A 20,412-nucleotide genomic window follows, 5' to 3' on the forward strand; every position below is an offset into this window, starting at 1 on the left:
CTTCGGCCTTTTTGGCATCTGGAAGCTTGTAGGGACGCGTCTTATGCAGAATACATGGTGCCTGGTGGGTCTCACAGAGCCCAGAGAAGCACCTGTCCATCCGGGCCACCCGCGGAGTCGAACACTCTTCAGAACTGCAGCAGGTGGCACGTGAACCTCGTGGATCCGTTTCCTCGGACACATTTTCATTCACAGGCTTGTTTTTAAAGACAGAGAGCTGTGGAGAGCTCGTGTTTACTCCGTAGACTTCTGAAGAACACATTTCTTCTTTCCTGCCTTGGAGAAGAGGTGGGGCCGGTGGGGGTTGCAGCCAAGCAGGAGGCAGCGGGGATGGCAGTGAGTGCCAGCTGTCCACTCCGAGGAACATGGTGGATGAGACTTCCAGGCTCCTTCCTGAAGAAGACTCTCCTTCCCTCCCTCCACCCAGCCTCACCTACCACCACCACCTGGCCGCCTCACCCCCACCCACTCCACTCATTACACACACACACACACGCACGACGACGTTATCGCCATCCATCGCCCATCCATCCTCCATCCGCCCATCCATTGTATTGGTTACCTGTTGTATACTGGAATTACTCATCTGGAAACTTGGGTATGTCATCGAATAGCACAAACAGTCCCGAACATTTTCATCGTCCCAGAGAGCCTCTCGTCACCAGCGGCGACGCCCCGTCCCGTCCCGTCCGCAGCCCTGGTGGCCGCCCTTCTTACTCTGTCTCTGCAGAATTGCGGATTCCTGGCTCTTTGTGTGAATGGGATCACACAGCGTGTGGCCCTTCGTGACTGGTTTCTTTCCCTCCTCTTTCTGTTTTCATGGTTCTCAGGTCTTGTTCGGTTTTCCTGGGCACCAGCGCCTCATCCCTTTTTACGGTCGAGTCCTAGCCCACGGCACGGCGGCACGCTCCCTTCAGTCCTCAGATGACGGACGTGTGGGTTATTTCCGCTCCCTGACATTATGAATAATGCCAATATTTTTCATGACACGAACACGAGAAGATATTTTTTCCCCCATTTTGTGGGTTGACTTTTCACTTTTTTAACAGTGTCCTTTGAAGCACAAAAGTTTTTAGTTTTGACAAAAGTTCAGTTTATCTACCCTGTTTGTTGTTCCTTATGTGAAAGTGACTTTGGATTGAAGACTCAGAAGAGGAAGAAAAATCAGTGCATCGGCCCTGCGGTGGGAGGCGCGGGGGTCAGTGCTGAGGGCCGGGGAGCAGCAGGCCCCCGGCTTAGCTGAGGCTGTCGCCTGAGCTAGGTCTGAGCAGGCAATGGTCCTGCCACGGGGCCCCAGGGACTGGGGACTAGTTGAGAGGCTGTGGGAATCAGAGCAAAGGACAAGGTGACTGGAGCCAGGCCCAAGGATGTGAGTCCTGTGTCCTTCACCCATGTTTCCTGTCACACCTGCAACGCTGCCGCCTCTGAGCTCACTTCCCCTAGGACCTTGCTTCCTGTCTTTGGGCCTCAGAGAAGCCCCCTCCGAGCCAGCCCTGGCCCCTGCCCTGCGCACAGGCGTGGCCCAGGCCCCACCTAAGGTGGCCGCCTTTCCGTGCTCGCGGCCTAAACCTTCTCCTCTGCCCCCCCCCCACACACCCCATCTTCCCTTCCCTTCCCCCCCCCCCACTCCCCTCTCCTTCCCCCCAGTCCCACACCTCCACAGTGCCCCCATTCACTGGTTTGCCTCTAGACATCTCCGGCTGGCATACAAACTGTTCGACGACCCCCGCCACCATCGCCAAAAAGCTTTTTTTTTACTTTATCCTGCTTCTCCACCAGCTTCCATTCCATTTCTCTGGTTTCTTGTCCCAAACCCTGCAAAGCTGTGTCCGTGTTTGTCCTCTGCTGCTGCCACACACACCCTCCAGTCAGACCTTGCATCCTGCCCCCCAGCGTCAGGGGCCCTGGGCCTTCTCTGTGGAGCCCCCGTTCTTGGGGCTTGGTCACCACCTCCTTCCACAGGGACACCCCACAGCCTGGGCCTCTCACCTCCCAGTGCCTGCCGCCACCCGCCGTGCCGCAGGTGGGTGCCCCCCTGGGTGCTGGCCCAGCTCTCCCTCCCCCACTGGGGACCTCCTGGGACCGCCTGGGACCGTCTCAGGCTCCGCTCTTGGATTGCTGCCCCCTTCATTCTGAGGACTTCTGGGGGCAAGTCTGGACTGCAGCCGGCAGCCACCGAGTGTGACTGCTCATTCCTGACCCAGGGCCGCCCCACTTGGCTGTGCTTGGCTGCGGGTCCCTTGCAGAGTTTAAACCGTGGAGCAGTGAGGGTTTCCTGCCTGTACTTGCTTGCTATGTTCTAGGGAATGAGTTTTTTATAGTGAACATGTAGTAATTAAAGAGAGTTAATAGAAACTTTCGTTCGTAAGCAGTTCAATTCATATGATTGGTGAATGCTCATTACTTCTTAAAAAAACACAGTAAAAATCTAAAGGGCAGATGGCCCCGAGCTCAGCTCACACTGCACCAAACGCGGCATCGTGCCCTTGTGCCCTCGTAGTGCTGGGGCAGATGGCCCCTCGCCTCCTGTCCCCCCTGCCCTGCTCCTACCCGCTCCTCAGCACCAGCCCATGCTGCTCAGTCCCTTGTCCTTCCATGCAGCAAAGCCTAGTTAGCCCTGACTCTGCACTGGCCACTGCAGCATGGGGTCCCCAAGGCCCTTCCCAGGGCCGCGTGGTCGGACGGTCTCCACACGAATGCCAAAACGTGATCGCCTTTTTCCTTCTCAGTCTATCACGCGTATAGAGCACGTTTCTAGAGGCTGCCTGTGTGACATGTGACACTGCCATAGACTGAACACAGGAAGTGTGAACATCCAGCACTGTTAAGCCAGAAAAGGTATTTGCAAACAGAAAAGAATGTCATTGTCTCTTTTTTTTGGTTTTGAAAAATACTTTTCATAAAAATGTTTATGTTAAAGAATAATGGGTTTATTGGTTTTTTTTTAAGAAGTGCCAACAGTTTTTAGGTTTTCTGTTTTCTCTAGAGTGTTGATGGCCCTGGGACTGCGAGGTGGGGCCTGTGCTTCACCGTGCGCTGCGGACCTGGTAGCACGGGACCGAGCGAGGGCGCGAGACCCCTGTTCCCAGCAGGATGCTTGGAAACACGTGTGGTGTCACGTGCTTCCAAGCGTCCTGCTGCTTGGGTCTCTTTACCAGGCGCAGCCTTTCTGCCCAGACGGGAGTTTTGAACGAAGTCCGGCTGCGCGTGCGCGTCCCCGCGTTGTGTCGGCGCGTGGCCGGGCGGCGTCACGGGCAGGTTTCTCAAGCTCTGCGTCGGGGTCGGGATGCTGCACCCCTGGAACCTGCCTGTGGCCCTCTGCACGCAGCCTGCACGCACTCTCCCGGCCACCAGGTGGTGCCCACTCCCGTTCGGAGGTGTCCTGAGAACAAGGGACTGCGTGTTTACGGGGAACCGCCTTTTGCCGCTTTACGATGACCTACTTTGAAGTCAGGGCGCTTAGCAAAGGGTGTTGCCTTTCGGGGAGCGTGGCCTCACTCCCCGTGGGTGGGTCCTCGGAGGTGCAGAGCCCTTCTCGCCAGCAGTTGTAACTCGGGTAGCCCTTGGTGACCGGCAGACGGCGGCTGTGCCCTCGCGGGGCTCCCCGCCCTGCGCACTGTGCCGCTGCTCTGCGCCGGCGCGGTTCAGACAGGATGGGTGCCAGGCCGCAGGCTTCTCCTCTGTCCCGTCCCACGTTACCTCCCACCTTATCGTCAGGGGAGACTGTGCAGCGTGAGCTGCGGGGGTGGCTCTTGGGGCTCTGGCCCCAGGTCACAGCCAGTCACTGTGGCCCCACCCCAGGCCCCGGCTCCTGGGCAGCCCGGCGGCCTCACGGTGTCGTGGGGCCTCTCCAGAGAAGCTGGACACCCGGCACCTCGCAGTGAGGCCCGCGGCCCAGGCTCTGCCCTGGGGAGTCTGTAGCCAAGATTGCCAGTGCTTTTCAGTGCGCTGAGAACGTCTTTCTCGCTCCAAAAAAAGTTAAGGCTCTTCCTCTCTTGCTAGTAACTGTGAAAAGTATGTGTCAGTTGAGAGGCCAGACAGCGACAGTGCTACCGTGAATCTGGCAACGCCACCCACAGGAGAGAATAGACCGTGTGTGTGTGTGTGTGTGTGTGTGTGTGTGGTGGCCCCATGGCCATACGGGGCGGGTTGGCGAGTATGAGGCTCCTCCTTGGTGCCTCCTTTGTCCCCAGGAGACTGCGGTTGAAGCCGCCGATCTAGGGCAGAAGGCTCTTTTGTCCTGGAATAGAGCCTGGAGTCCCCACTAACGGGTGACAGATGCAAGCCCTAAAATACCCAGTTGCTTCTCGCAGGGTGTGGGTCTCAGCCTTGAGCTGGAGAGCATGGGAACTGAGAGCAGCGGCCGTTTTCTGGACAGTGGCAGGGCCGTGACAACAGCCAGCGTCTGTCACCCATGGGCACCCCAGTCTTTTCACACAGTGTGTTTTCAGAAGCAAGTTCTGGGAGCCCAGAGACCCGAACCAGGACTGGAACCTTTACTGGCGTCTTCAGAGGACATCGTGGTGGCGAGAGTCGAACCCAGCACCATCAGCCCAGGCCCCTTCCCTCCCCCCCCGGGCTTCCGCCTCATGTCCCTTTCACGGAACTGGCTGCACCCCCCTCAAGGGCCGCCAGCCAGCCCAGAGTCTCTCTCCTCCCCCCACGTAGAGCTCCCCCCCCCTCCGCTTCCCCCCCTCTGCCTTTATGGTCTAGGCCCCGGCCCAGGCCCGCTCAGTGCCCGTGGTGCCTAGCGTGGTGCGGTCTTTGGGGGCTGCGTGTCATACCTTGTCACTTTAAGATGCGTTCTTCAGAGAGTCACAGAGGACACGTGTACCCAGTGTGCTGCATGCTGAGGTGCAGAGGCGTGCACATCCAAGCCCTTTTCTGGGGCTTCCCTCCTGATGACGCAGCAGGAGGCAGCCCCGGGGCCTGGACCACGTTCAGTGACCGGAGACTCGAAGACGCCTGAAGGTCCCGATGTGGTCCTGCGTGTTTGACAGGACGTTTTTGGACTTGAAAATCAGTGGGCTAGATGCGGGGGTGGCACTCTTTGTGTAAAGGGCTAGCTAGGTGTGTAGTCACATGGGGTCTCTCATGCACATTCTTTTTATTTCTATCTCTTGAAGTCTCAGACCCATTCTCAGCTGGCGGGGAGTAGAGGAAGTGGCTCCAGTGGCCATGGTTTGCGACCTGGCCTGGCTCGAGGAAGCGCCCTCCCAGGCCATGTTGCGATGATCAGCTTTGGACTGGTATTGGGCTGGGGGGCGGGATGCAGTTAGGTCATGAGTTCACAGGCTGCTCCTGTCACCAGCAACTGTAGGGGTGATTCGGCTTAAGACAAGGGACAGCAGCGGAGTCTCTGGGAAGCGTCGCAGGCATAGAGCCTGGTGACTGTATGAGGGGCGAAGCTCGCTGGGACAGCTTCGTTCAGGGTCAGCCCCAGGGGCGTTTGTGGTGGCTGCCACCTGCACGTGCAGCATGACACCACCGCCCTTCCTAACGCGATCCGCAGCCACCCTTACTCTCAAGTTGAGTGGACAAGTAGTTTGAAAGCCAGTGTGTGACGAGCCCACGAGTGTGGAAGCTGTAAGGGACACACGTGCTGGGGCGCTCGCTGTCGGCAGAGGATTAGGGGATTTCCGTTTCTTCTTGTGTCGCACTGTCCCTCCCCTGCACGGGCCAGAGCCCCCGGCGTGGGTGTGGTCGGCGCCCGCAGGGGCGGCACGTGGGCCTGCTCGGCTTGTTCTCGATCTCACGGGAAAGTGTTAGGTGTTTGCCACAGACGTTCTGTGTCAGGATGAGCGTTTTTATCATGGAAGAATTTTGTCAAATGCTCTTCTGTATCTATTGAAATGATCATTGAGGGTTTCGTCCTGTAGTCTATTATTATTTGATTTTCAGATGTTAAACCAACCTCGCACTCAGTCGTGGATGGATCATTCTTTGTACATGTTGCTGGAGTCACTTGCTGATACCTCTCGAAGGCTCGTAATGTCCTTGGCTCGCTCCGTTTCCCGGTGACGCTGCTCTCGTGGGACGGCCGCGGAGTGTGCCTCTCCGCCCTGCGCTTACCAGTGGGGGTGTGCCTGCCGGCCGTTCGGGAATGCCCGCTCAATTCTTTTGCTCATTTTTCCTGTTGTCTATTTTTAAAAATTGATTTGTAATATTAAACCTAATGTACTTAGCCGCACATGTTGCATATATTTTTTGTCTTTTAAAGTTATTTATTTTGCCACATAAATGTTTAAAACGTTTTGGTAGTTAAATCTGTAAAGCTTTGCTTGTGTGATTCCTGGTCTTAATGTTATGCTCAGAATTAAGAAGTCCTCGTTTTAGGATTATCACATTTTCTCCTAGCGCTTTTATGATTTTGTTTTGTATTTGATCATTTACTCATTGATTTATGTTTACGATAACCTTTTAGCCCCAGCCATTAGCCACTTGTCTCGTTGACTGTTTCATTCACTATTCTCTCTTCCTACTGATTGGAAGTGTCCCTTCATCCTGTACTATATTTTTATTTTTTACACGGGACTGTTTCTTGTCTCATAAATACATTTAGTGAAAAAGTTTAGAATTTTCATAGGCAGTAGTAGGTTTTCTTTCACAGAATCATGTTGTGACACATCAGTATAATTACCTGTCGTACCAGGTGTTTTAAAGCCGGCACTCGTGGGGATCCGGGGACATGCGCTGTTGGTGGCACCGGGAGGAACGGTCCGTCGAGAAGGGCAGAATGGCACTGTTCGTGCTCCGTGAAACGCCGCTGTTTGTAATCGGTGCCATTTTGCCGTCGTGAGATTGTTCTTTGTCAGGGTTTCTCAGCCGCCGTGGAGGACGATAGCCAGAAGTTGGGCGTCGCCGACTCACAGAGCCCTCGGTGTGAGGGCCACGCGAACGTGTGTGCGGTCAGAGCCGTGCTGCGTTGTCATCGTTTTTGCCGTGTGTGTAACCAGCGCCTCAGGCCGCGGGGATCAGATCGGAGTCCCGGAGCCACGTTCATCCGAAGGATTCCGCCGAGATTCCGTAGCGCCCACGTCGCACGTCCCACAATGTTCTGTCTCAAACAGCTGGTTTTCCCGAGGAGCTAGACTTCGACTGTGCACGATGTGTGTGTGACGTCAGTACATTCCTCCCAGGAATTTGGGGTCCCCACTACGCTGGCAGGTCCCGGTGGCCCTTGTCCAGGCCATCGGTTTGACATCCGGCTCTTGCCTGCTGCCTCCGGTCCCCCTCGGACCCCAGCCTCACAGCGAGGGCCCCGGTGTGTGGGACACGCTCGCCCCGCTCGTCCTTCCTAGGTTTTGGCTGTCCCGAGGACCGCCGAGCCTTTGGAGCCGTTTGGCTCGTTAGGCTGGAATGTTTACACTCCAAGGCTGGGGCGGAAGGGCGACCCCAGGGCTTGCTGTGTGTTCCTTCGGCCCCCGTTTTTATGCTGCGGGGAGCTGTCGAAACGGTGAAAACCGTCTAAAGTGGTCACTGGGTTTGGGATTTATTAAACATTTAAAAATCGTAAAAAGGTAAAAATTCCAAGTGAACTTTTTCTTCCTAATGTCAACCTTTTTGTGTTCTATGTGGAATTAATGGCTTTTTGTTGTTTTCGGTAGAAAATTTGTGCTGTTCGAGGGGTCGTGATATTTTTCTCTACTGAGCAGTTGACTTTCATCCTTCTGGAATCCTAACCGGTAGAGAGAGCGGACGTCCCTGGGGCCCGAGCAAGGCCAGGCAGCAGTGTGCGAGCGTGTCTGCACAGCTCGGGGACCTGGCTGACGTCGCGTGCTGGCTGGCCGTCCCTGTCATAGGAGGAAGGCAGATTGTGGCTAACGGCATGTCACCTGGGCATCTTTTGGGTAGTGGCACCTCCTTGGAGGTCAGAGAGGATCTCGTTTATGTTGCGTCGTGTAGTGCTGGGCGTCGTCATCCTGAGCTCCTGGTTTGGACCTCGCCGGCCCATCGAAGTTCGGAAAACAGTGGAGGTTCGCGTGCCTTATGGTTTTCTCATGGCTCATGATACTGAGGATCAGCTCAGTGGCTACTGAATTCCTTGGTCTGGAAGTGGGACATTCAGTGGGTGGACTTGGCGTCTGTTTCACGGTCCATGTCTTTGCCCAGGTTCAGCTCTGTTGTCAGCTCCTTAGGTGTGTGGACGCAGCCGGGAGGACTGTTCTGCCTGTGTCTAGGACACGCGGTCCCTGAGACGGTGATGCAGCATGGCTGGGTGTCAGTCTCAGGCCGGTGGGCTCCGCCCCTGCAGAGTGCGGGCTGGGTCGGGGGAGAGGTTCTTCCCCTCAGAACTGGAATGGCGGCGCCCTGCTTAATGGGTGTGGCACGAATTGACGTGAAAAGGGTCTGCAGTCATTCTTCCAAGATAGTTTTTAAGTGGTTTGAGCTTAAAAATGGAGGAGAGAGACCCCTCAGTTTAGGAGCCCTGCCGAGACACATGGCACATCATTTGTGAGAGGGAAAGAGGCTGCCTTTAATTTTAGGCTTTGTCCCTTCTTTCATAGCTATTCCCAGAGAAATGTCCAGAGAACTACACATAGCAGTAAGTGAAGTGAAGACACAGCTCCCAGGCTGTTCGTAGCCCTGAGACGTGGACAGTGCCTGAGTGTCCCCACAGTGGGGTCTGCGGGGGCGCAGTTCACAGTGGGGTCTCTGCAGCCTCTACTGTGATGAGATGGATTCATTTGCTCCCATAGTCAAAGAAAGATGGTCACCAGCAGCATGCGTGGCGTCCCAGTTTATAGTCTGTTAGTTATACATTTATATTTGCACTGAAAATGTTGGGAAGTTTATGCACAAATGTTAAAATAGTTGGCTTATGGATAATTTTCACTTTAAAATTTTTCCCAATTTTCCTTAAAGACCCAAATTATATGGTAATAATGAATTTCTCTTTTGAAAATCAAACCCTGTTCAGGCAGGGTCTGCCTTGCCTGCCTCCGCCTTGCGTACTCTGCCTGCAGCTTCTGTCAGGCGGTTTGATGTGGACCCTCCCCGCGCTCTCCCTTCAGCTTAATAGAGGGTCTTTGAACCCACCGAAGATACATAGTATTGTTCTATGTGTGTTGCATTTTTTCTGTTTACAAAACTTTTCCTTTTCTTTTGAAATACTGCCAAACAATAGAAAAGTTGCAAGTATGATGAATGATTTTTCGTGAGCCATTTGAGATTAAGTCGCCTCCCAGGTGCCCCATCGCTCCCGAGTATGTTAGTGTGTTTTCCTTACGAAGACATTCTTTCACTGAACATGAAGACATTCTTTCACCATCAGGACGTTAACAAATATCTTTAAGAAATACATGGTGTCGTGCTGTTAGCACTATTATGCTATGTCCCTTTTTTTACTAAACATTATTTTCTGCTTTCACTATTGTACATACATCTCTCCTTTTGCTGTTTTATTGAAGATGTACATGATTCCACCTGTAAGGTCATGTTTGCACATTTCTCACTCCCACCCCCGATTTTTCTTTATTTTGATAAAATAGACATACATTTTTATCATCTTAAGAGTACTTTTTGGTGGCATTAAGTACATTCACCATGTTGTGCAACCATCATTACTATTTCTAAATCATTTCATCACCCCTTGTAGAAACTCTGTACCCATTAAGCAATAACTTCGCCTTTCCCCTTCCTGTCTCCGTGAATTTGCTTGTCTAAATGTTGACCTACCTATCCATCTACCCACCCATCCGTCCACCCGTTTATTCATCCATCCATCCACCAGCCCTCCCACCCTCCCTCCCACTAACCCATCCACCATTCATCCATCTATCATCCATCCATCTATCCATCTCATATAAGTAGAATTACGTAAGATTTGTCATTTTGTATCTGGCTTACTAGCATAATGTTTTCAAGGTTCATCCATGTTGTAGGATGTGTCCGAATTTCATTCCTTTTCGTGGCTGAATAACATTCCATTGTCTGTATATACCACACCTTGTTTATTTGTCCATCTGTTGAGGAACACACGAGCTTTTCCCATCCTGTGACTGCTTCGCATAGTGCCGCGGTGATCATGTTGCACAAGTATGTGTGTGCGTGCCAGTTGTCCGTTCTTTGGAGTGTGTCTCTAGGAATGGAATTGCTGGGTCGTGTGGTAGTTTTTTATTTCACTTTCTGAGGAACTGTCGGACCGTAGCCGCATCGTTTTGTATTCCCGCCAGCAGTGCACAAGGGTTTCGCTTTCTCTACATCCTCATGCACACTTGTGGTCCGTCCCTCTGATGATGGCCATCCTGGGGGGCGGGAGGTGGCGTCTCATGCTGGTTACTGTGACGGGCTGGCGCCGCCCCGCATCCGGGACCAGCTCTCCGTCTGCTCGGCCCGGCCGTTTGTCCCTTCGCTCCTCTAACACGGGAGCTTTTAAAATTGGTCTCTCCCCGCAATGTAAATAAAGCACGTTTACTGAGACTCACAGGAAATTCTGGTTCCGTTTAAGTGCAGAACAGGCAGAATCCATGAGAAGGTCGGCTGGACCCGGAGGGCTCGGGGCTCGGAGGGCGCTGCTCCAGGCGGGCCCCCCGCCGGCAGCCCCGAGCTCGGGCGCGCGCCCCTGCCCAGTGCTGGTGGCCTTCCATCGTGGCCTTTTCCCAGCCAGCTCCTCCTTGTTCTTTAGGAAGGAGTTCTTACAACATGAAACAGCGAGGGCGCCCCTCGGGGTGGGAGTTGTGTCTGGGAAGGGGGCGGGCGACCCCGCACTTGCACCTGGCGTGTGCCCCCCGCATGTGTCAGGCAGTGAGTGGTGTCCGCTTTGGTGAGGCCCTTGGGCCCTCGAGGAGGAGCTGCCGATGAGGGAGTGGACGCGTGGCCGGCCAGGACACGGTCAGAGGACGGCCTTGGGAGACGCCCGAGGTTTGAGCGTCCAGCGGCCGTGGCAGGCTGGGAGGGGGCGTTGGCGCCTCTCGCCTGGGCCTCTGGACCACGTCCCTCCTTTTGGTACCGGGGACAACCAAGTTTTTCAAAAAGCGAGGTGCTAACAAGGCTTTTAAAAAAGGAAGCGGCCGCCGCTGTCGGGGGCGGTGGGAAGAGGCCTGCAGCCTCCTCACGGTCCCCTGAGCGGGGCTTGGACCGTCGTGGCCATCCCAGGCACGAGGAACGTGAGGCCACGTCAGGCAGCCCAGTCCCAGGCTGGCCGGCGGTGCAGCTCGGCCGTGAAGCGCGCGCCGTGGAGTTGGCGCGGCGGCCTCGCGCTGGCCCCCGCCTGGCGCTGGCTGCCTGGCGCTGGCCTGGGGGGTGTTGGGGGCCCTTTTCTCTGAACCAGGCATCTTTTGTATTTTAGCTCGAGTTTGACGTTAGAATTTCATGAAGAATTTAAATTTCCATCACATACAAAAATAGACAACTTACAATCACACAGTTGTCAGGATTTTGTCACTTGGTCCCTTTCTTTCTCTTTTTGGTTGCTCAGGTGTCTTAAAGCGTACCATGGGTGTCATGAAATTCTCACCCCTGAACTTTGAGTATGTAGCTCAAAAAAATGCAGACTTTTTTTGTATAACTTTGATGTTTATATACCTGGCAAAATTTACAGAAATTTTTCGCTACCACCTAAGCATTTTCAAAATTTCCTCCAGTTGGGTCAGAATATCACTGTGCGGCTGTCTGGTCCGCATCGGGACCCAGCACGGGGGTGGGTCATCGCCCCGGCAGTCTCTCCTCCGCTATGTCTGTCACCCACCGCCCTGGGCGCTCAGGAAACCGTGTCCCGCCTCTGCGTTTCTGTTACCGGTTCTCCAGGGCCCGCGTCCTTGTGAGCCATGGAGCCTTTTTACGTTTTGTGTCGATAACCTAAGGTAAACCACATGGTGTCACACCGAGTGACTCCCCCGTGTTACATGATGTAAAATCTTGTTGACGGTGAGGACGTGAGAGCGAGATGTCGATGGGACTGAATTGGTTCCGTCAGATGAGTCGTGGTGTGCCGAGTCACGGTGATACAAGCCGGGCTGGCGGTGGCCAGGCCTGCGTGCCTGCGCCCGAGGCAGTCGCACCGCTGACCGCTGCGTCCCGGTAGCCCCATTGTCCCTGCTCTGTGCCTGTCTGCCAGTGAGGCGTTCAGCTTTCTGGTGGGGTGCAGGCGCTCACGTCCATGCATTCCAGTGAAGGCTGTGCTCTCTGGGTCCTCCTGGCTTGTGTGCCTGCGAGCGCTGAATGATGCCAGTCCCTGCACTGTCACGTGGACACCCCTCTGCCGAGGTGCTGCAGTGTAAGGTCCCATAGAAGGCAGGTGTCACCAGCCTTGACTGGGTCAGTGACCAGATCTGGCAGTCATTCTTTGCGAACTCAGGAGCCTGAGGGGCGAACATGTAGGACCTTGGCTTGTTCGTGGTGGAGAGGCACACGTGTGCCGTCTCCACCACGGGCAGATCGACTCAGGAGACCGTGCGTGGCCGCACTCCCGGGCGGTGGCCTCGGAACAGATGCCTACTCTGGCTCAACACTCACCAGTCCATCTGGCTGGCCTGTTCTGGTCGTGGCCGATTTGGGTCCATGGCACATCTCCATCTGCAGGCTCTCGGGGAGCTGGGACCAGAGTGGGAGGGCGCCCGCCTGTCTCTCGGGAGACCAGGCTGTGTGGCTCAGGCCTCGGCGCCCGGCTGGGCCAGCTGCCCCCTGAGTTCGCCGAGCGCCAGATCTGGATTGTGTTTGCTCTGACCCCGGAGGAGGCCCAGGCAGGAGAAGATCGCTGTCCCGGCTGTCTGCACTCGGCTCCCTGCTCCGGAGCTCCGCGCGTTACCTGCCAAGACGGTGACCGCTGACAACCCCTCCTGGGGGCCAGCGGGTCTCCAAGGGCACAGAGCGATGGCTTCTTTCTGCTCCGTGGGCCCGGGGCCTCGGCCGGAAGACTCGAACAGCAGGAGTGGGTCACCAGAGGCTCGCTCCCTCGCACTGCTGGCAGTCCCCGCAGGCGATGTGGGCCCCTTCTGTGCCCTGGGCTGCCCACAGCGTGTGGCTGGGTGGCCCGTGCTGAGGCAGTGTCCTGGCCGTAGGCTTCCCAGAGCTCACTCACGCCACAGCCTCGGCCAGGCCGCTCCAGTGGCCCGTCAGTACAAGGCGAGGGGACACAGCCTGCCTCCCAGTCCGCGGGACGTGGGGTGCTGGGCTGTGTGCTGCTCTGGCGGCTTTGGGGAACCGTAGCAGCGGGAGCGTGGTGAGGCGGCCGCGAGGAGGTCGCACACCTCCGGTCCCCTCCTCGGCGGAGGCCAGCTAAGCGCTACGCGGCAAACGGAGAGGGAGTTTGCTTTGCATTTTAGAGTCCCATAAATGGAGATTCTGGGGCTACTTTGTGTGTTAATTGTTTTCCACTTTTAGGAACTAACTCACCTTTTCCTGCCAAGGGAAAAATAAAAAGACAGAGTGAAAAGGAGACCCGTCCACTGTTGACAGGTTCACCCTTTCCCTCCCCACCCCTTTTTGATAGTTAGCTTATGAAATTGGTGTGTGGAAAATAGTCTAAAATTAGGGGGTGGATGGAGCGCGCTTTGTCCCCAAAGGCCCCTGGGCCGGAGCCGCGCCCTGGCTCTGAGCGCTGGCGCTTGCTGTCAAGTCCCGCGTCGGCGTCGGTGTCGGCGTCGGCGCGCTTCTGCAGGGGACGAGGCACCACTGGCCCAGCTCTCGGGTGGGGCTGCAGCAGGATGCGGCCGGGGGCAGGTCGGGATGTGACGTTGCGCTTACTCTGGCCCGAACCAAAACATCTCCACTCGGAGGGCGAGAAGGCCCTTCTCGTCTGCCGAGTCCGTCGGCCGCTGTGACGCGGCCGCCGCGAGAGGAGTCAGCGGACAGCCCAGTGAGCAGTGCACTCCCTGCCAGAGAAGGGCTGGCCCGTCCACAGCCCCCGGCTCTGAAATGCGAAGGCAAGGTCACCCTCGCAGTCACGAAGGCAAGTTTGGCAAGTGAGCACTCAGCACAGAGAAAGGTGACTAGAGAGTTTTCTTTTTCTGAATAGCTTGTCAGCATCTTTACAGCTCAGGTAGATAGTATGCGACGGGCGGCACGCACGCACACACGCACGCACGCACACCCCTGAGAAAACGGGTGGCAGGGTAGAAACCCTTTGAGGATGGCGTTTTATGTCACCGTTTGTGGCTGTGCTCTTCCAGTCAGGTTCAGGTCAAATTCTTTCTGAGCTAAGACTCTTATTTCTTTTAAACTTCAGGTGTGTGTAGCAGGTAAAGTGTTAACCTTCCAGACATTTGTGCCCGAAGCAGGGGTCGTGGATAAAATGCACGGCGGGCAGTGATTTGTGGCCGGTGGGGGGGGGTCTCTGTAACATGACTGTGAGTTTAGTGGGTTTTGCGGGGCGAGTTCCGAGGACATGGTCGCGCCCCACCGCCAGGGCCAGAAGAGGAGCCTTGGCCGTGGCCTCATCTGGGCATGTCCCCGGGGCCCGCAGCTCTCAGGCCTAGGGCCAGAGCCCAGAGCAGGCTCTGTGCAGACTCAGCTGTGGGAGGCCCACGTGCCAGGTACTGTCGCCATCCAGCTTTTGTGCGGTTACTCTGACCCCGAGTATGTGCTGCCCTGCGCGGCCGGCCCCGGGGCGCCAGCCTGCGCCTCTGGGACCGCTGGGGGCGGGCTGGGGGACTCAGCGCCGCGGTGACGGTCAGAGCGCCTGGGACTGTTTCGTGCTTCTGGAGGGGACTCGTTGTCTCTAGAAGCCTGTTGTGGAGAGGAAACGTCTTGCTTGCGATCACTTGTCGCGGGGAGCTTGGCGTCCCCGTGAGGGGCGCCGTCCCCCGCACCGCCTGGGGAAGAGGGCGCCTGAGGTGGGGCTCGTGGTCCCACCTCTGAGAGCAGCTTGGGGAGGTGGCTGCGCTCTGCCCTCAGCAACCCTCAGGCCGCCGCCCTGCGCCCTCTCTGACCGTGCGACCCGAGCAGTGGCCTCTTGCCCCTCACTCACCCTTTCCTGGATCTTGAGGAGGATGGGACTGCTTGCGCCCCAGGTACCTGCGTTGGGTGCGGACAGCAGAGAAGTCTGAGGTGACAGCGCCTCCCGTCCTACCCGCGGCCAGGCTCGGCGCTGGCTCTCTCTGGGCCTTCGGTCCCTGTACACCCAGCGCCCTGCTCATGGGCTGCCCTCCATCCTTGCCTGTGGCCAGGGTGGCCCTGCAGCCCTGCCCGCGCGTCCGTGTGGGGAGCAGAGAGGCTGGCCTCACTCTAGAGAGCCCCCGCTCAGTCTCCGCCACGTGCCCCTCCACGCTCTGCCATCAGCGGGGCTTGGCGGTGTTGGCCTCTGGCCTTGGCACACAGCATGCACGGCCGCCCCCAACCTGCCTGGTTGTGTGCGGGCTGCGCGCCCCAAAGAGTCAGGCCGATCGGGTCCCCTGCAGGCATCACAGGGTTTCCAGGGCCCTTGCTTACCTTTGAGCAGCATCAGGATGACTGTGCAGTGCTCCAGGGTGGCGGGCAGGGGCCTGCGTACCTGGGCAGGGATGCAACTCCATTCCAGAAGGCAGAAGCACTGAGGGAGGAGGCCATGTGTCCTTGAGGTGGGTCGGTGGTCCAGGTGACAGGGCGGGGTACCGCCACTGCTCCTGGGAGCCACAGGGGACGGTGAGGGAAATTAGCAGTGAGTTCAAGGTTCAGTGGGAATGTTCTCAGGACATGTCGTGTCTTCCGGAGGAAACATTCCAGGCGTTATACGAGTGTCGGGGGAGTTTTGGGGGAGTTAGGCCCGTAGGTTCCGTGGGGGCAGGGCGCATGCCAACCCCTTGCGTCTCCTTGTCCCCCTCTGCAGACGCGCGGTGGTCGCCGCCGTGCCCGCAGAGGCCAGGTGGAGTGCGCTGTGCTCACTTCTCTCGTCGTAGGGCAGCTCCAGGGGGCCTTGTCTGGTTCGCGTCCGCACAGGACACCAGACATCTGGCAGTTCAGGATTTCGTTGATTTGTCTTTATCCATTTCTGTAACTGTTTTATAGGTCGTTGGACGTCTGAAATAGTTAGCTGGCTTATTGTCAGTACCCGCAGGGCCCAGCAGCTGAGATCCCTAACTGTGCAGGTAGCCTTGTTAAAACCCGGCGCCCAGAATCACAGGCAAAGTAGAGGGTCCCCGGGACGGTTTCCTGACTGCCGTCCCTCCTGGCGGTGGCCGAGCCGTCCCTATGCTGTAGTGAACTCTTGTCCGTCTGTCCGTGTGTCAGGCGGCCAGAGGAGCCGGTGGGAAAGGCTCGGCCGCCCGTGGAGCCGTCCAGGCTGATGGCTGTTTCTTTCCAGCAGGCAGTCCCGGCGAAGGGGGAGGCGAAGCAGGATTGCTGCATGAAAACCGAGCTGCTGCGAGAGGAAGGTAAGGGCCGCGCCTCCCGCCCCCGTGCGGGGTGACCGAAGACCTGCCCCCCGTGTCCTACGCCCCGGCCCCCGGCTGCCTCGTGCTTGCACAGCTGGGATTTCTGTGTCGTTTCTCATCTCGCCCCCTCCCCACACGGACCCACGGAACACACACAGCAGTTAGAGAAAGAAAAAGCTTATCGGAGGGCAAAAGCCAACCCTTCGGGTGACCAGAGAACTGCTGGACACGATGTCGATGGCAGCGTCATTGACATCACACAGAGCCAACACCACTCAGGTGTCCTTCACCTGCTCACAGATGGGCTGGACACTGATGAGTGGAGCCACACCCACAGGCCGCGGGCCATGTGACTGTGTTCCTGGGACATCTCGGAGAACATAAAACTGGAACCTTGGGAACACGCCCTCCCCGCCCCCCCAGGCCTTTCGTAATGCAGGCTGTGCTGCAGGATGCCAGCTGGCCGTGTCCTTCCTCCCCACTGCCCCTGACCGAAGCCTGTACTCTCCTCTTGGCGGGGGGGCGCCCTGCTGACCACAGCAGCCGTGCTGTCTGCATTCCCTGCCCCAGCCTCGTGGGGAGCCCAGCTCCTCCACCGTCCACAGTCCTTGTTGCCTTTTGTGGGCGTGAAGTGGTCTCACTGTGGTTTTGATCTGCATGTCCCTGATGGCTATTGACGTGGAGCATCTTTTCATGCGCTTGTCAGCCATTTGTGTCTTGTTTGGAAAAATATCATTTCAGATCCTTTGCCTGTTTTTAAAATTGGTTATCGACTTTGTTGTCGAATTGTCAGGATTCTTTATGTATTATATATAGATAGATGTTCTCTCTCAGATACATGATTTGCCCGTATTTCCTCCCATTCTGTGACTTACTTTTCCACTTTCTTGCTGGTGTCCTGTGAAGTGCAAACATTTTTTAATTTTGATGAAGTCCATTTTGTCTGATTTTTCTTTGGTTTTTGTGCTTTTGATATCATTGCTTAATAGACATCAGAGATTTACGCCTGTGTTTTCTTCTTAGAGTATTACAGTTTTAGCTCTTATAGTTAATTTTTATAGGAAATGAGGCGAGGTCCCGCTTCGTTCTTTTGCAAGTGGACACGTGGCTGCCCCAGCACCACTGGTGGAAAGACCCTTCTTTCCCCACTGGACCGCCCTTGCGCTCGGCTGAAATCAGTTGTGCAGGTTTGTCCTGGACTCGGTTCTGGCCACAGATCACATGTCCTCCCTGCTGCGGGGCCCTCCCTCTGGTCGTTATTGCTTTGTGCTGAGTTTTGGAATGGGGGGGTGTGAGACCCTCCAACGTCACATTCTTTTTCTGTATTTTGCCTGTTCTGGGCCCCTCAACTTTTTCATTGGAATTTTAGGTCACCTTGTCAGCTCCTGCAAGTCAGCCAGCGGGATTTGTTGTGCACTGTGTGGCATCTGGAGATCAGTTTGGGGAGCGTCGCCATCTCAGCGACACGGTGTCTTCCAGTCTGTAAACACAGGGTGTCTCTCAGTAACGTTTCATAATTTTCAGTGCACAAGTCTTAGATGCTTTTTTGTTAAATATATTCCTAAGTATTACATTTTTGATGCTATTTCAAATGGAATTATTTTCCTTCATTTGCTCATTGATATTGTATAGAAAAATACAGTTTGTTTTGATCTCATATTCTACAACCTTGTTGAGCTCATTTCTCATTTGTCATAGTTCTTTTGGCTTCCTTAGGCACTTCCCTATATAAAGTCATGTCATCTACAAGTAGATAATCCCCCTTTATCTGAAGCCTACTTGGCTTAATGTGTGTGTAGTCACACCCCTCCGCTGCTTAGGGTTTGCATGGTATGTATTTTTTCTCATGCTTTAAATTTAACCTGTCTGTATTTTAAAACACGTATTTATAGTGATTTCTTACGGACGCCATATAATTGGATATTTCTTTTTTATCTAGTCTGACAGTCTCTGCCATTTTATTCGAGTGTTGCGAACATTGATTTGTTTGGGTTTAATGGGATCTATTGTCCTTTTTTTTCATTATCCCTCTTTCCCTCTGTTATTGCCTTCTTCAGAGCTGACTGATTTTTATGACTGTTTTTCCTCATCGTCTCCACCGTCGGCTTATTAGCTTTACTGTTTTCTTCTTTTGCGTCGTATGCTCTTGGTCTCGCGGCGTTCACCTTTAATCAGTCTGCCTTTAAATACGTATTTCGCCATTGTGTAGAATGTATTACCTTAAACGTCATTAATTCTATTTCTGCTCTTTTGTCCTTTATGTTACTGTTACAGATTTTACTTCTACAGATGTTACAAGCCACAGTATAAATTGTTGCTATGTTGGCTTTAAGCATTCAATTTTCTTTTAACCAAAAGTCGTACTGAGAAAGCAGATTCTCTCGTTTCCTCACACGGTTCTCGTTTCCGGTCCTCTTGATCCCTCGCGTAGGGGAATTTCCACGTGTTACCGTTTTCCGGCTGCCTGAAGAGCTGTCGGTAACGATGTTCGGGGCGCGTTCCCGCTGGTGACTGATTTTCTCAGCTTTTCGTTGTCTGAAGATGTTCGAAGACTGTCACGCGGGCTGCAGGGCTCCAGTTTTTCCCTCCAGCAGTTTGCAGATGTGCCATCGCCTCCTGGCTTGCGTGGTGTCGAACCAGAAACCTGTAGTCGTTACCTGTGTGCGCCTGTGTGCGTGGACTGACTTTTCTTCTTTCACTAAGATTTTCTTTATCACCGATTTTCAGTTTGATTATGTTGTGCTTCGGTCTGGTTTGTCTTTTTATCTTGCATGGAGTTCATCAAGCTTTTCTGTTCACTGATTTTATCGTTTTCTTCAAATTGGGAAAAAATTTGGCAAACACATTTTTCAGCCATTACTTTTTCGGGTGGATGTTTTTCCTTCCTCCCGTTGTGGGTACTGCAGCTATGGTGATAAGTCAGACGGCTTCGGGTGACCCCAGGTTCCCTCGGGCCCGGTTTGCGTACTTCTCGGACTTTTTTCTGCTGTGCTTCATTTTGCTTAGACTCTGGTGTGTCGTCAGGTCGTCCGGTCTCCTCTGTCGTGTCTGGTCTGCTGGTGTCATCTCACGAGAAGTCACCGCAGATGCGGTTTTCCTGTTTCCCAGTCCGCTCGGGTACGTGCCTTCGCCGCGGGCATCTCTGTCTGTACCTTACACCTCTCCCGTGTTCACATTTCCTTTAAATATTTGCAGTGCTGTAATAGCTGTTTTTAACATTCACAGCCTACAGGTTCCATCATCTCCGTCATTCATGGGTGTTTCATTGATTTTTCTCTTGATGGATTCTCCTGATTTCTTGCATATCTCATTATTTTGGAGTAGATATTTTGAATAGTATTGTTGGTGGATTGAAGGTGTTATTGGAGTTATCTCTTTTTCCCCAATAAATTGTTAGGCTTGTCTAGGATACTTGGTTAATTAACTCGTAGACAAATTTGGCGCCTTCTCGGCCTGTTTGTAGCAATTTTAGCGCTGTAATGGGGCAGTCTGCAGTCAGAGCTTGGTTTATTGTTTTGTAAAGAATTTGACCCAGGCAGAGTTGAGCCCCAGCCCTACGGTGTGGGTCACCTGGGGTCTCCATGGATCAGCCATCACAGAGAGCCATTCTTCTCAGACCTCGTGAGACTCCAGCTGCTCGACTCACATGTACCACTCACGCCGAGCCTCGGGCCTGGGAACAAGCCACACCTCGCCCTTCGTTTGGTTCTCTCAGCCACATTATAGTTTCCATTTTCCAGGTACAGGTCTCACACCATGATTAATTTGTATTTTCTTACGCTCTTGTAAGTGGTGTGTTCAGAATTTTACCTTCCTATTGTTTATTACTAGTTTGTAGATTTGCAATTTATCTTTTGTAATTGATCTTTATTTTGAGATCATCATAGGTTCGAATGCAGTTACGAGCACTAATACACAGAGATCCTGTGTACCTGCCCTTTACCCAGTTAACCCGGGTGGTGAAATCATGCGACACCTTCGCACAGTCTCAAAGCCGGGATGGTGACGTCAGTGCAGTTTATCGTTCACACTGAGGTTCCTCAGCATGACTTGTTTGTGTGCACAGTCATCTGTGTAGGTTACAGCGACCCTCTGCTGTCAGGCATACAGCACCTCGTCACAC

The 20,412-nt window shown here is 54.6% G+C and overlaps 1 protein-coding gene across 16 annotated transcripts in view; it reads left to right on the forward strand.

Moving 5' to 3' along the window:
• The window catches only part of EHMT1 (euchromatic histone lysine methyltransferase 1), a 115,057-nt gene that overhangs the window by 24,869 nt on the left and 69,776 nt on the right, over positions 1-20,412 (forward strand). For 10 of the 16 annotated variants that reach the window (XM_039858999.1, XM_039859008.1, XM_039859014.1 and 7 more), the window contains exon 2: positions 16,220-16,289. The exons of 1 other annotated variant lie outside the window; for it this stretch is intronic. In XM_039858999.1, the coding sequence (XP_039714933.1) occupies positions 16,220-16,289 (70 nt within the window). Of the gene's footprint in view, positions 1-2,745; positions 2,839-16,201; positions 16,290-20,412 lie in introns of those variants that run through there. 5 more of the 16 variants (XM_039859000.1, XM_039859004.1, XM_039859003.1 and 2 more) reach the window with 4 other exon arrangements.

Source organism: Pteropus medius, unplaced genomic scaffold, assembly GCF_902729225.1.
Source record: "Pteropus medius unplaced genomic scaffold, Ma_sr-lr_union100, whole genome shotgun sequence".
NCBI classification, from domain to species: Eukaryota; Metazoa; Chordata; class Mammalia; order Chiroptera; family Pteropodidae; genus Pteropus; species Pteropus medius.